The sequence below is a fragment of the Rhinolophus sinicus genome, chromosome 16 (genome assembly GCF_057876585.1).
Source record: "Rhinolophus sinicus isolate RSI-liver-muscle chromosome 16, RSI-T2T, whole genome shotgun sequence".
Classification (NCBI taxonomy): Eukaryota; Metazoa; Chordata; class Mammalia; order Chiroptera; family Rhinolophidae; genus Rhinolophus; species Rhinolophus sinicus.
In genome coordinates, this window is record NC_142516.1 from 11,056,576 (window position 1) to 11,071,080 (window position 14,505).

Consider the following 14,505-nt stretch of genomic DNA (forward strand, 5'->3'; position numbering starts at 1 on the left):
AAGAAGAGAGAGCAAGCTAGGAACTGAGAGGAGTAGGGGGGTTTCACGTCCTTTTAGGCATAATAGAACCATTAAGTATATTTATTTTGGAATCAGATATCTGGGTTTAAATTCTGGCTTTGCCACTTATTAGCTGTGCAACTTCAGGCACATACTTTAACCTTTTTGAACTTTTGTTGTCTCTTCTGTACAATGAAAATATTTACCTCAAAAGAAGATGTTCAATGTTGCTGAAGATAACGAAGATCTAAGCATAGAACCTGGAACGAGTAAATTTACATAGACAGATATTTTTTCTTCTAACCCTCCCAGAAACATGGCGTGATTGAGAATATTTTATTACCCACTTTTGTAAGTGAGGAAATTGTGGCTCAGTGAGGTTATTTAATGTGCCCTAGATTGGAAAGCTAACAAGTGGCAGATGCAGGATTTGGACGTAGATACCAAGGTAACTCTGTCAGTTGATTTCCCCTGAATTCCCAAAATGATGCCTTTGGCCTCATGGAGATTGCCATGCCCTTCCACTCAGGAGTCTCCCCAAGGCTCGCTTCATGTCTCTGTTCCTTAGGCTATAGATGAATGGGTTCAGCATGGGTGTCACCACAGCATACATCACCGCGGCCATCCTGTTCTTGCTGGCGGAATCAGCAGTGAAGGGAACGAAGTAGACCCCAATAGCAGACACGTAGAATAAACAAACTGCTGAGAGGTGGGAGCCGCAGGTGGAGAAGGCCTTCCACTTGCCACTTGCCGATGGGACCTTCACAATGGCAGCCACAATGCGGACATAAGAAATAATGATCAGCGAGGGGATCAAGATGGTTAATGCCCCTCCCCAGTATGTCAGCACACATTGGTTGGCGTAAGTACTGGAACAAGAGAGCTTCAACAGGGGGAGAAGTTCACAAAAGAAGTGGGGGATGATGTTGTCAGAGCAGAAGGACAGTTGAGCCAGGAGAACGGTGTGGGTTAGAGAGTATGACTGAGCGAGGAGGAGGGCCATGCCCACCAGCAGGAAGCAGCATCTGGGGCTCATGACCAAGGTGTAGTGAAGGGGGTAGCAGATAGCCACAAGCCGGTCATATGCCATCACTGCCAGCAGGAAGACATCCAGACCAATGAACCACAGGAAGAAGTGAATCTGAGAGAGGCATCCCGCATAGGTGATGGTTTTCCTGTGGATCTGGATGTTCACCAGCATCCTGGGAACTGTGGTAGATGATAAACACAGGTCAGTGAGGGAGAAGTTGGCCAGGAAGAAGTACATGGGAGTGTGGAGGTGTGGATCAGAGCCAATGGCCAGGACGATGACAACGTTCCCCATCACGGTGACCAAGTACATGCTCAGAAAGAGGCCAAAGAGGAGAGGTTGATGTTCATGCTGCTCAGACAGGCCCAGGAGGAGGAATTCAGAGACACTGAACGTGTGGTTTCCTGGTTTCATGCCGCTGGTGTAACTAAGGAATAAAACAGAGGATGACACTTCAGAAACTTTTCCTGCCCTAATATTGTCTCGATGGAAACAAAGGCATAACATAAAGATGGAATCGAATATGAATAGCTGTGCATTATCTCATGGAAGCCTGAAAGAGCTCTATGAGATAGTTATTATTATGCCCATTTTATTAATGAAGGAACTGAGTCTCTTAGAAAGAGACAGAGGTGAAGTTTAAATCTGGCAATTCTGACTTTAGAGTCTGTGATCTTAACCTCTTTACTAATCTGCCTCTGATGAAGCACCCAGAACTAATTCATTTATTGTCTCCACATTCAATGAGTACCTACTATGTGCCACATTCAATGAATAGTCACTATGTGTCACCTTCAATGAGTACTTACTATATGTCACGTTCAGTGAGTACTTACTATGTGCAAGTCCCTGCTCTAAGTGCCAGAGAAACAATGGTAATAAATAACGGCAAGGTTTCTGCCCTCATGTAGATGATAGTCTCACCAGAGGAGTCATGTAATAAGCACACACACTTTTTAAAAAATGCTGAAATATAGCGATGACTGACGAGCAGATTACTTTAAATGTGTGGTCAGCAAAGAACTCACTATGGAGGGATGGATACGAAGGAGCCAGCCAAGTAAAGAATTGGGTGGGAGAGTGTTTCACATGCAGGGGACAGCGAGTGCAAACATGGGATGAGCCCATGCACTTGGAGAAGCAGGAAGGAGGCAGGTGTGGCTCAAATATGGTCAGCGAAGGCGAGTGGTAGGAGAGGAGGCTGGGGAGGCGGGTAGGAGGCGGGCACCTCACCCTGGTGCACATTCTCAGCACAGAGACCTGTGGGCATGGTGGGCATTTAAGCAGCAGACGGTCATTACCTGATCTATGGCCTGGGAAGATCATTCTGCTACTGTGGAGAGAAGGATTGTAGGGATACGAGTGCCAGCGGGGAGTAAGAAAACACATACGGGATTCAGGGCAGGGTGACAGAGTAAAGTGGATGGATCTGGGCTGTTTTAGGGAGTTTAGTGACTTGCCCACGGAACCATAAATGGTGGAATGGGCTCGAGAGTAGAAGGATTTTCACTCCTCCAGCTGCAGCCTAGAGGTAGAAATAGTTAAAATTCTCTGAAGTAAACAGGAAAGAAGTAAGGTGATTTCCTTTATCAACTGGAGCTATTTAAAAATGACATAGTTGAGAGAATCAGAGAAATGATCCCTAGAATATTTCTCAAATGGCAGAATTCCTGGAATGTCCCGGAAACGTGAGAAGACTAAAAGGAGAAGGGCAGGAGGTATGGAAACTATTATTCCTAGAAGGGGAGAGAATGCAAAAGTCAAAGGCTTCAGGGGATATGTGCAGGATTGTAGATATAAAATCATTTATGATGTGTTTACTATGTGCCAATGATGTCTAGCATTTATTCCATACAACCTCTATGCCAAGTATATTTACCTTTCATTTTCAGATCAGGAAACAGAGCTCTGAGAGGTGAACTGACTAGCACAGCTAAGAAGAGGACAAGTCACTATTCAAACTCAGATCTCTCTTCTACCAAACCTGGAAGTTAGTCCATTATGCAATTCTACCTCATAAGGCAGGCAGACATTTATTTTCTCGTGGGTGCTCTGGACATTTGTCAACTACTTTGGGAATGTAACTATATGGAGTTGATCCATCCTTTAGGTGCCTCCACGGTGTGTCGAGGGAGCCACGTTTGTAGTTTTTCATCTATTCATATATTTATTGACTGCCTACCTTATACCAGGAATGCCTGTGGGGACTGGATATTTAAGGCTCATCAAAACAGGCACAGCCCCTGTGCTTACAAGCTTATTGGAGAAGCTGACGATAATCAATTAAGCAAGTAAACATATAGTCGGAAACTGATTAGCATTGAAAAGGACAGACACGGTGGTATCACTGAGAAAGAATCGGTGGGCCTAATTTAGATTAGAGAAAAAGTCTTTGAGAAAGTTAAATATAATTCAGGACCTGAATTATTAATAGTAATTAGCTGTATCAGGATAGAAGACAGAAGACTAAGGATGTAAACTTTCCAGAGCATGTGCAAGTCCCAAGGTAGTAAAAAGGGTCTGGCCCCTGTGGGAAGACCAGTGTGACTAGAGAATAGACAGCAAGATGATAAATTGCATGAAACATGACCCGGGCTCTCTGACCACAGGTGACTGAACCATGGAATCAGCTGATTCAAACTGAGTCAGTCAGGTTGTCTTTTCCAAACTTGGAGTTGGTGATAAAGAGAATGTAGCCAGTTCATTTTGGACCCTAAGAAAAAAGTTCATGTAGAAATACAAGTTCACGTAGAGTTGGGAAAAGAGCAGCATTCTACCCACTGCCGCTTGTGTAAACCGTTGCTGAGCGGAACAGAAACTAAGATATATCTGCATAGAGAACATTGGAACACAGTTGGAAAAATAGCAGTCAAGAGGTGTGTCGTTCCCGAAACACAGAGTCGCTGCCTCCTGATTTCCCAGCGTAATCTCATTCTCTTCAGTCTTTCTCCCGCCACTCCCCCCCCCCACCCCCACCCCCCCAGCCACCGCCCGTAACAAGAAGCAGAATGACTTAGGGCTCAAGAGTGCAGACTCTGGGGTCAGACAGACCTGGGTGTCAGTCTTACCTCTGTCAGCTGTCAGCTGTGGGTAAATTACAAAGCATCACAATAATCACAGCAACAGCAGCAAGAAGAGTTAACAAGTATTGACTGCTAACATCCTGCCAGGCACTGTGCTAAAAGTGTTCTACTTCATTGTGTTTTCACTATCTGATGAGATCAACTCTCTCTTTTTCAGATAAGAAACCGAGGTATGAAGAGATGAAGTAAATTGTCCCAATGAAGACACTGGTGAGTAGTAAAGCCCAGACTTCAGCTCTGGTTTATCTGATTCAGTACTTACCCAACTGATCTCAGCCAATCTCAGATGTTATTGAGCAGTGAGATTCTGTAGCCTTGACACTTTCTCTCTGGACAATGGCAAATTCACATCACAGCCCCATCTGGAGACTCTGCCTCTTCCCTTTATGTAATGGAAATGAAACCCAGTGTTGTAGGCAACTGTGGAGTAGATTTCTGGAGCCGCGATAAATGGAGCTGAGAGGGCCTGAGTGGGCTCCTGCTGGGAATATTTACCAGGTTCGGAGGCCCCAGTGTTCTCATTAGTGGGAACAGAGACTAATGGTCTCCAAATCCCTAAAGAGAGGAGGGGCACTTCTATTTTCAAGTGGGATTCCTGTTCTAGTTGCAGACTCTCAGAGGGTTCCCCTTGCTGTCACCTCAGGAGGCACTGCTCTGAGCTTCTACTGTTGCCCTATTCACTTCCACCTGTGACCCAGAAGAAAGAACTTGGGTCACAGATCCAAATGCAGACAGCAGAAATAAGGCATCTCTTTCTTCATCTGAACTTAACATTGTCTTAGCCCAAGATATTTTGGCCAATATTCTAACCCTTCTGTGTGTTATTATCCTCATCAAGTGCAACTAAGGTGTCTTTTGTAGAACAGAAATTCTTAAATGTGATGTAGATCAGTTTATCACTTTTGTCTGACTTACTTTGCTCACCATTTTGTTTGTAAGATTCATCAATATTTAGTGGGTTTTGGTTTATTTATTTTCATTCTGTTCCATTATGTAAACATACCACAATTTTTAATCCACTATAACATAGATGGTCGTTTAGGGTTTTTCTAATTTGGGAGTGTTATGAATAGGACTGCTGTGGATACTCCTATAAATATCTTTTACAGAACATTTACAGAATGTGACAGAAATATATGTGCAATTCTTTGGAGTACGTACCTAGGAATGGAAATTGAGTCATACACCAACATGAGTAATACACCAACAGATACTATCCAATGGCCTTCCAGAGGGCTTACACCAAAATATACAGTACTACCCCCTTTTCACAGTTTTGCTTTCCATGGTTTCAGTTACCGGAGATCAACCACAGTCCGAAAATATTAAATGGAAAATTCTAGAAATAATTCCTAAGTTTTAAATGGCATGCCGTTGTCAGTAGCGTGATGAACTTTCGCCATTCTGTTCCACCCCGCCGGACGTGAATCATTCCTTTGTCCAGTGTATCCATGCTGCATATGTTCCCCACTTGGTAGTCACTTAGCAGCTTTCTCAGTTATCAAATTGACTATCTCAGTATTGCAGTGCTTGTGTTCACATCACCCTTATTTTACTTAATAATGGCCCCAAAGCACAAGAGGAGTGATGCTGGCAATTCAGATATGCCACAGAGAAGACATAAGGTGCTTCCTTTAAGTAAAAAGGGGAAAGTTTTAGACTTAGTAAGAAAAGAAAAAAAATCATATGCTGAGGTTGCTAAGATCTATGGTATGAAAAAAATGTCTATCCATGAAATTGTGAAGAAGGTAAAAGAAATTGGTGCTAGTTTTGCAGTCGCACCTCAAACTGCAAAAGTAATGGTCACACTGAGTGATAAGTGCTTGGTTCAGATGGAAAAGGCATTAACTTTGTGGGTGGAAAACATGAGCAGAGAAAACGTGTTCTGATTGATGACAACATGTTGTGTCAGAAAGCACTGAGCCTACACAAAGACTTCACAAGGGGTCCCCTGAAAGGAGTGTCACCAAGCCACTTACTGCAAGTAAGGGATGATTACAGAGATTCAGGTATAGCTTTGGCATTTTATCATCTGACATCATCACAAGAAGAAGAAGGGTGAGTACAATAAGATATTTTGAGAAAGAGAGACCACATTCACACAGCATTTATTACAGTATATTGTTATAATTGTTCTGTTTTATTATATTATTGTTGTTAATTTCTTATTGTGCCTAATTAATAAATTAAACTTTATCATAGGTATGTGTGCATAAGAAAAAACATAGTACATGTAGGGTTCTGTACATCTGAGGTTTCAGGCATCTACAGGGGGGTCTGGGACTGTATCCCCCACAGATAAGGGGAAACACTATAGTCCCCTTTGTGGTATAAGATGGTTTCAGTTGTTCCACATCTTCAGTAAGCCTTAGATTGGTAGTCTTAAATTTTAGCCATGTATGTAGGTGTGTAATAGTATCTCATGGTGGTTTTACTTTTTATTTCTTTGATATTAATGAATCTGAACAGCATTAAGTGGGTTTATTGGTCATTTGAATGGCTTCTTGTGTGAAATAGCTATTTGAATCTTTTGTTTATTTTTGTATTGAATTTTCTCCCGTTTCAAAATTGATGTGAAGAATCTTTTATATATTCTGGATTTTATTTTTTTGTTGAAGATGGATGGATGGATGGATGGATGGATGGATGGATGGATGGATGGATGGATAAATAAATAGATGGTATTTATTTATCCATCTTTTACTCTGTGAGTTGCCTTTTCACTATCTAAATGATATAAATGATATATTTTGATGAACATAAATTTAACGTAGTCCAATTTCTCTATTTTTTCCACAATAATTAATTAGTACTTTTTGTGTTTTGTTTGAATCTGGCCAAATCTATTAGGTTGGTGCAAAAGTAATTGCTGTTTAAAAGGTTAAAAATAATTGCAAAAACCACAATTACTTTTGAGCCAACCTAATATAAAGATATTCTATGTTATTTCCACAAATCTTTTGTTTTTCACCTTTTGTATTTAGACCTATAATCCTTCTGGAAGTAATTCTTGCTTATGGTGTGAGTTATAATTCATCTTTTTTCTCTCTATATATTCAGTTACCCTACCACCACTTGTTGAAAAGACAGCCTCTCCTCATTGCATTGCTGTATCATCTTTGTCACATATATATATGTGAATGTGTATAACTATGCATAAAAAAATTTGTGTGGAGAAGTTTTATTTCTCTTGAGTAGAATTGCTGGGTCAAGTGTATGTTTAACTTTATGAGAAACTGTTTTCCAAAATGGCTGTACATTATATTTTACTACCAGCAATTTATGAGCATTCTTATATACTCACTACCAGTAGAAATTACCTGTCATTTGAATGTTAGCCATTCTAGTAGGTTTGTTGGGGTATCTCATTGTGGCTTTCATTTCTATTTGTCTAATGACTAATGATGGTGAGTGTCTTTACTCATGATGATTTGCTATGTATCTTCTTTGGTGAAATATCTTTTCAAATCTTTTGCACATACTTTTTTTTTTTTTTTAGTAAGTTGCTTGTCTTCTATATATATTTTGGATTCAAGTCTTAATTAGAAATATGTTTTGCAAATGTTTTCTGCCAGTCTGAGGCTTGCCTTTTTATTTCGAGTGTCTTTTGAAGAACAGATACATGTTGTTTTCTGAAGCCCAAATTATAAATTTTTCTTGTATAGTCATAACTTTTTTGCCCTAGTTTAGAAATTTTTGCCAGCCACATGTTTACCAAGATTTTGTCTAATGTCTTCTTCTAATAGTTTTATCATTGTGCATCTTACCCATTTGACCCATTTCAAGTTACATTTCATATGTGGGGCACCTAATCCCATCTCCTGATATAAAAGGGAAATGCGGACACAGATGCACACAGAGGGAGAACACGTGGGAAGATCAAGGCAGAAACTGGAGTGATGCTTATACAAATGGAAGAATGCAGACGATTGCCAGAAAGTTCCCCCGACTGAAAAAGTCAAAAAATCTTCTCTCTCAGATTCATTCATTCAACAAATATATATATCAGACACCTACTATGTGCTGGGAGCTGTGATAAGTGCTAAGGATATAGCACTGAACACGACGAAGTCTCTGCTTCCATGACACCTTCATTCTAGATTATTAATTTGCAATTATAAAATAAAATTGGGAGAGGACATCTGTCTTGTTTGTAGCACTAAATGGAGATTAAGACAAAAGAAAAAAAGGATGGAGGTTACATTCTGGGAGATGCAGAGTAGGTAGAGTTCCCCATCAGAAGGTTGAAATTCAGTGTTTAGATTTCTGTGCTGGTTGCCGCCCTTCCCATGGTTTGCCAGGATTTTACCAGGAAGGATGTTAGAGCACCTGCATGGCTTCTTCCTCCTCCTGGTCAGAGATGTTCAAAGCCAGCATCCTTTTTGTAACTGGCAATGTGAACGCTGCAGCCCTCTTTCCTTATTTGCCGTCAGGTTTGCCCTTCAGATCTAAAAGGGGCACTAACAGCTTCAATTAGCTGCAGAGATAGACAAAATTATGTTTATAGGCATATAAGTGTTCTTCTGCCACCAGGAATCATAGAAATGTTAAATATATTATTCTTTAAAAATAAGGACAATATAATTTTAATTCCTTGCATTCCTCTGGTATGACCAAGTGTCTGCTGGCTGCCTAAGCCCCCCTCCCCATTGCAGTTTGTTTCTCAGGCCCAGCCTATCTTCAAATGTTTCACGATTCCTGTGTTAGTTCAACAAATAATTACTGAGCATCTTTCATGGAATCAGCTGCCCCGGGTGTGAGCAGTTGCAGAGTGCAGTGTGAGCCACTTAGAGCACGTGCCACCTCTAAATGGATACCAGAGGATTCCACTTGTTGGATGGCCTGGAACAGCACTTCCATTCTTCTTTCTAGATCTCCTTTCCAGGTAGTCTCTCCAGGAGTTCTCGGATGAGGTGAGGAGGGCTTTCTCATGTAACAGAACTGGAGCTCATTGCAGCCCTGGAGTCCTTCTGCTGTCACCTCCTAGGTCTATAACGCTCCTTTCATTGCATTGACATCTATTGTTCTACAGACTATGGGCCACTGGCCATATCCTCTGAGCCACTGACCTGCAACTTGCTTCCATCCTTTCAACTGGCAAGAAAATATCTTTTATTTCTCATGATCAGCTGTCAGGAGAGGGTCCCCTGGCAGAGATCTAAAGGCCCTAATGACACAGTTTGCAAATGTGAGGGAGGCTGAGATGTTAGATTACTGGACACGGCCTCACACTCTCCCTGCAGCCGATGTCCCCTCTGATATCCTGAACCTGCTGCTCAAATGGGCCCAACCAGCCCTTCCTTCCTGTTTCTCGAGATGGTGGTTTCTCGAGATGGCCTTGCAGTTTCTTTCTCCATTGCGACCCTCAGGGAATCTTAATCCATTGACAGTACAATACATGTCTGAACCCCGTTTGGGAGTGGATTTAAGTCCTTTTCCATAGGCCCCAAGCAAACTAGGAGATGAGACTGGGTGTCCATTTTGTTTTCACCTGTGCACTTAGGAATGAGGGCAGCACCGAGTGTACAAAGATCCACCAAGGGACACTGTCGCCTATCACCATTCAGTAGTCTAACATTCTTCCATCCCACCTGGCCAAAACAGGTACCACTGTATTCAGAGTTCCAAATCTATTCCTCCCATGATACGTCCAGTTACACTCACCCCTCAATCCCTAAATTCAAACCTTTGTTCCTTTAAGGTTAATGTGATGTCAATGTTAAAATAATTCACACTGAAGTCCAAATCATTTATAAACCTTCGCAGTTTGGTGGTATAATGTGAGTATGGTGTGTTTTTCAATGGGATCAGTGTGTGTGTGTGTGTGTGTGTGTGTGTGTGTGTGTGTGTGTAATGGGGGTGATGAAGGGCTACCTGGTGCCCTTTTCCTGTGTAGGGTATTCACCTTCCTCCTACGTGAAACCCCTTTTTAAAAAGCAGGTGGTCAGAAGCTTGTTTCCTCACTTCCTTAAGGCTGTTAAATCTTGTCGAAATTATTCAAAGTGCCTAGCCTGCCACTGTGCTCTTAAATATCAGCTCACAGAGCCAGAAATCAGGAACAATCCTTTATTCTGCCATCTACTTCCAATCGATTTTCAAGACCTGTCTGGTCTTCTCCTTCAAAGATACTTTCTCCTTTATCCCTGTGCCATTGTTTTCATTCAAGCATGCGTCATCTGTTACCTGGATGTAAAATGACCTTCTAATTGAGCTCCCTGTCCCCACGCTCTCAAGTCCACTGCCAACCATCTTGCACATTGGTTACCTGAGTACTCTTTCTAAAACGCAGACATAATCTTTCCCAGGTTTAATCTCTAGACTTTAACCCTCCCCCAGCCAATGGCAACCCATCATTTGCAAGGCAATGTCTAAATTCCCTAAGAGGGCACCATAGCTTCTTCACCATATAATCTTTGTCTGTCTGTCTAGACTCATCTCTTGATGCTCTCTTGACTCATATGCACATGTGCTTTAGCAACAGCAGAATTTTTATATTTTCCTGCTATTTCAGTGCACTGGTCTCCTGTCTTGCGTTCCCTCTGCCTAGACTGCCATTTCTCCCATTACATGTTGTAATCCTGAGCACTCTCCAACACCCAGCTGAAGAACCACCTCCCCTGTAAAGCTCTTGCTGACATCCAGGCAGCGTTAACTCAATAAATCCTCCATTGTGCTACTACCATTTATTATAATTATGTCATTGTCTATAAGCCTCAGTTTCCTCAACTGAGAAATACAGATAACAAAGGCATATGCTTCATAGGATTATTATGAGGATTAAAAGAGATGATACAGGTAAAGCTCCTCATATAGTGCCTAATGCACAGCAATCATGCAGAAGCCTGGTGACTATTAGGAGTCGTATATTGAAGCACTTTTTACTACTCGTACGTACTTTTCAGTTCACCTGTCTCTAAACTCCTAGAATGTTCCCTTCTGTAACATGGATGTCCAGTCTTTATCCAGCTCTGTCTGACCAGGGCTAGGCACACTGAAGTCTGACAGAGATTACGTAACTTGTTAAGTGGCTATTCAAGAACAGAATCTATAATATAAGGAAAGTCTCACTGCTTTTGTGGGATAATTCCAACTTTTTTATCCTTAATGACAAAATCAAAATTTATGTACACTTGAGTTCCTGATTTCATTTAGAGCTTCTTCCTCAGAAAACCCTCTTGGATTCAAAGATAATAATCAATACAACACTTGCAGGGTTTTTTCTTTTACCTTCAAAAGCTAAGTGATTCTAATTCTTTAGTATGTCCTCTTATCCACGTTCCATTGGTGACAAAATAAGATCATTTTTTTAATCTTTTTCTACTTTTTAAATTTTTTACTCTTAAAATGTACTTATCAGAGTTCAAATATGAAATATAATATAATTTGCTTATATATATTATATATTATACATATGTATTATATATGTATATATATTATATAGGTATAATATATAAGTATATATACATTTTAACTAATTAGAATATATATATATTCCAAAGCTAAAATGTAAATGCTGCAGCTCCTGATTCTGCAATATTATGATTCTTCTCCCCTGAGAAAAGTCTGTTAGTTGTTATACTTAGAAAGAATTAATGTTATCTTTAATTTCTGAGAAGGATACAAACTGGTCAATTAAAGGGTCAATGCTGACTAATTTCCAGAAATATTAGTGAACTGTTTCATGTTATTTAAAAAATATATGTAGCAAACTTTGTCCTGACCCAGAGAGATGCTTCATTGGGGAAGGTCATGAGCCAACCCTGCATGGCTGAGGGGAAATACCCCAAATAAAGTACATGCTTCCAAACTGATTTCCAGAAGTTCTGTATACGTATGCAAATCAACATGGCACCTACCAGTTTGCTTTGGGCTGTCTACAACCAGGGAAAGCCATTCTAGCAGGTGAGGTGGGGATAAAATACTTTCTAGCAGGCAGGTGAGCTTGACACTTCTTGAGAAAACTTCACTCAGAGCAATGTCACCAACCCATGGCTAAAAATATGAGTGACAGCGCTGCCTTTTTCGAGGATGGCTCAGACAGGGCCAGGCAGGTGGTCAGGGATCCATACAACAGAACTGCAGTGCAGAGAAACTGAGCCAGGTACTCATGGGTGTGTAGGCCAACCAAGGCAGGCTTTGTCTAGACCAGCAAGAAAGGGTCCTGCCCTATTTGGTTTTGTTCTGGCTCCAGGTTGAGACTGAGCCTGCAAACAAAGTGACTCCAGGCCTGAAGGTTCATCGAGCAGGGTGGGAGTGGGGGCAATCCTTGCCCTTCCATAATGAAAGCGGGGATGCTCATAGGCAGCCTCATGAGCTGTAGGTCAGGGCCCACTCTGAATGAACATTAAACAAGTAGGAATGAGATACTCCTCTCATCTGTCTTATATTCTGCCCACCTACGAACGAACTCATCCATTGCTCCACGGTCGTCTGGTTCTAGTTTAAGCCAGTGAAGATGTGTTGCTGTATCCTAGGACAGCTGCTTTTCTTTGAATGGGGTTATTATCTACATGCCAGTCTCCCATAGTCACCATAACTCAGGTGTGTCTGTGCAAGTTCTGCTCCACAATTCAGCCGGAATGCATGGGTAAGGAAAACTAGTATTTGATTTTTGGTCAGTTGTAATGCTAAGCCAAATTTAGCATTTCATTTATTTTAAAGCAAAAATATGTTAGATGTCTTATAGTTTTTCATTTTACACAGAAGAAGAAATTGAAATTTAGGGAAGTTAAGTAAATTGTCTGTTGGCACACACTCTGGCAGATACTGCTTGCAATTGGGATCTAGCTTTCACAGATACTCCTAACAGCTACGTGGTGCTGAGTCTCAGAAGTATTTGTGATTCTGTTTATCCTTAACTAAGTACAGCCTGAAGAAAGAGAACTGTGTGGTCCTTCACTGGATGACAAAGAAGTTAGATTACTCGGGCTCATGATCCTACCTGGGGTCACTAAGATGAGAAGAAATGATTTTCAGGAAGACAGATAATGAAAACATTAAATGAGAAAGTCACAAAATTTAGTGGGGGCAATGAAAGTCTCCACTATGGATGCTTTCTTTGTCTTTCTCTTTATGTATCTGGATTGAACCTGTGTCTTGACTGAAACTCACACAACAGTCAGAAAGCTTCAGAGACGATTGGTCTGAGAATGAACTGCTGAATGAAGGTTATGATCGTTTATAAGTGTCATCAGTGTCCCAAAAATCCCAAAGAAGCTTTGAGTGTATAAGTAGAGCAGCTGAACTCACAATGGTGGGTAATTTTCTGATTCAATAAAGGGCACTATAGAGTTTCCTCTCCTGATCCACCACCATCACCACCAGCAGAAACTATGAGAAGAGCACTAAATGGGAGGTGAGAAAAGGAAAGGAGATACTTCACAGATTTCCAATTCTGCAACCTTTTTATGGTAATATCTTCCAACAATTCATAAAAATTAATAAATCCCCAGCATCACCCCATTTGCCCAACCTCTGTTCTCTGGCAACCACCATTCTGTTCTCTGCTATTCTGAATTCTATTATTGTGGATTCCACATGTAAGTGAGGTCATGCCGTAGTTGTCTTTTTGAGTCTGACTTATTTCACTTAGCAGAATGTACAAAGTTTCAGTTATGTCAGATGAATAAGTTCTTGAGATCTAAAGTACAGCATGATGGCTGCAGTTAACAGTATTGTACTGTATACTTGATATTTGCTAAGAGGGTGTGTCTTAATTGAAGTCTTCGCACCACATTCACACACAAGGTAAAATAAAATAGTAACTATGTGGAGACGTCATCAAAATGGCAGCGTGAGGTGAGCCTCTAGAAATCTCCCCTGGAATTTACAACAAATTGAGAACTATAACTCCTCAAAGGACTCCCTGCACAGCAGACAGGCAAGATGAAGATTCTCACTACTGAATTCAACTAAAGGTGGGCGAATCGCGCAAGCGGGGGAGGAGGGAAGGGAGAAGTGCAGAGATGGAGCCCGGCTGGTGCAGGACGCAGACCTAGCTCAGTGCTCCAAGCTCACTGCATCCCAGAACTACTGCAGTGGGAGAGGGAAGAACTTCAACTGCTAGGGCTCCACTTATGGCCCACAGGGCTGAGGGGACAGCATATAACACAGCTCAACCCAATGCTCATGGCAGAGACCTTGGAGCAAAGATTGAGGGAAGAAGGCTGAAAACAGTGGTTTAAGCCCTCACTGCCGAGCAGATAATGAAGCCTTAGGCACTGAGACTAGCCGCCCCCTCCCTACCATCCCAGAGCTCGCCCTGCCCCCACATGCCCGGTGCTAGAAGCGGAACAGTAGCAGTGTCAGATCAAAAGAACAGAATGTTTGCAGTTCTGAGAACTGTGGTCCGCAGACACAGATTCGCAGCCCAACTAGTTCCAGCAAAGGGGA

The 14,505-nt window shown here is 41.5% G+C and overlaps 1 protein-coding gene across 1 annotated transcript; it reads right to left on the reverse strand.

Annotated features, from left to right (window-relative positions):
• Positions 1-499: 499 nt before the first annotated feature.
• On the reverse strand, positions 500-1,444 carry LOC109439289 (olfactory receptor 1M1-like). The gene has a single exon (XM_019719554.3). The coding sequence runs from the start codon at positions 1,442-1,444 to the stop codon at positions 500-502; it is 945 nt and encodes a 314-aa protein (XP_019575113.3).
• Positions 1,445-14,505: the final 13,061 nt, after the last annotated feature.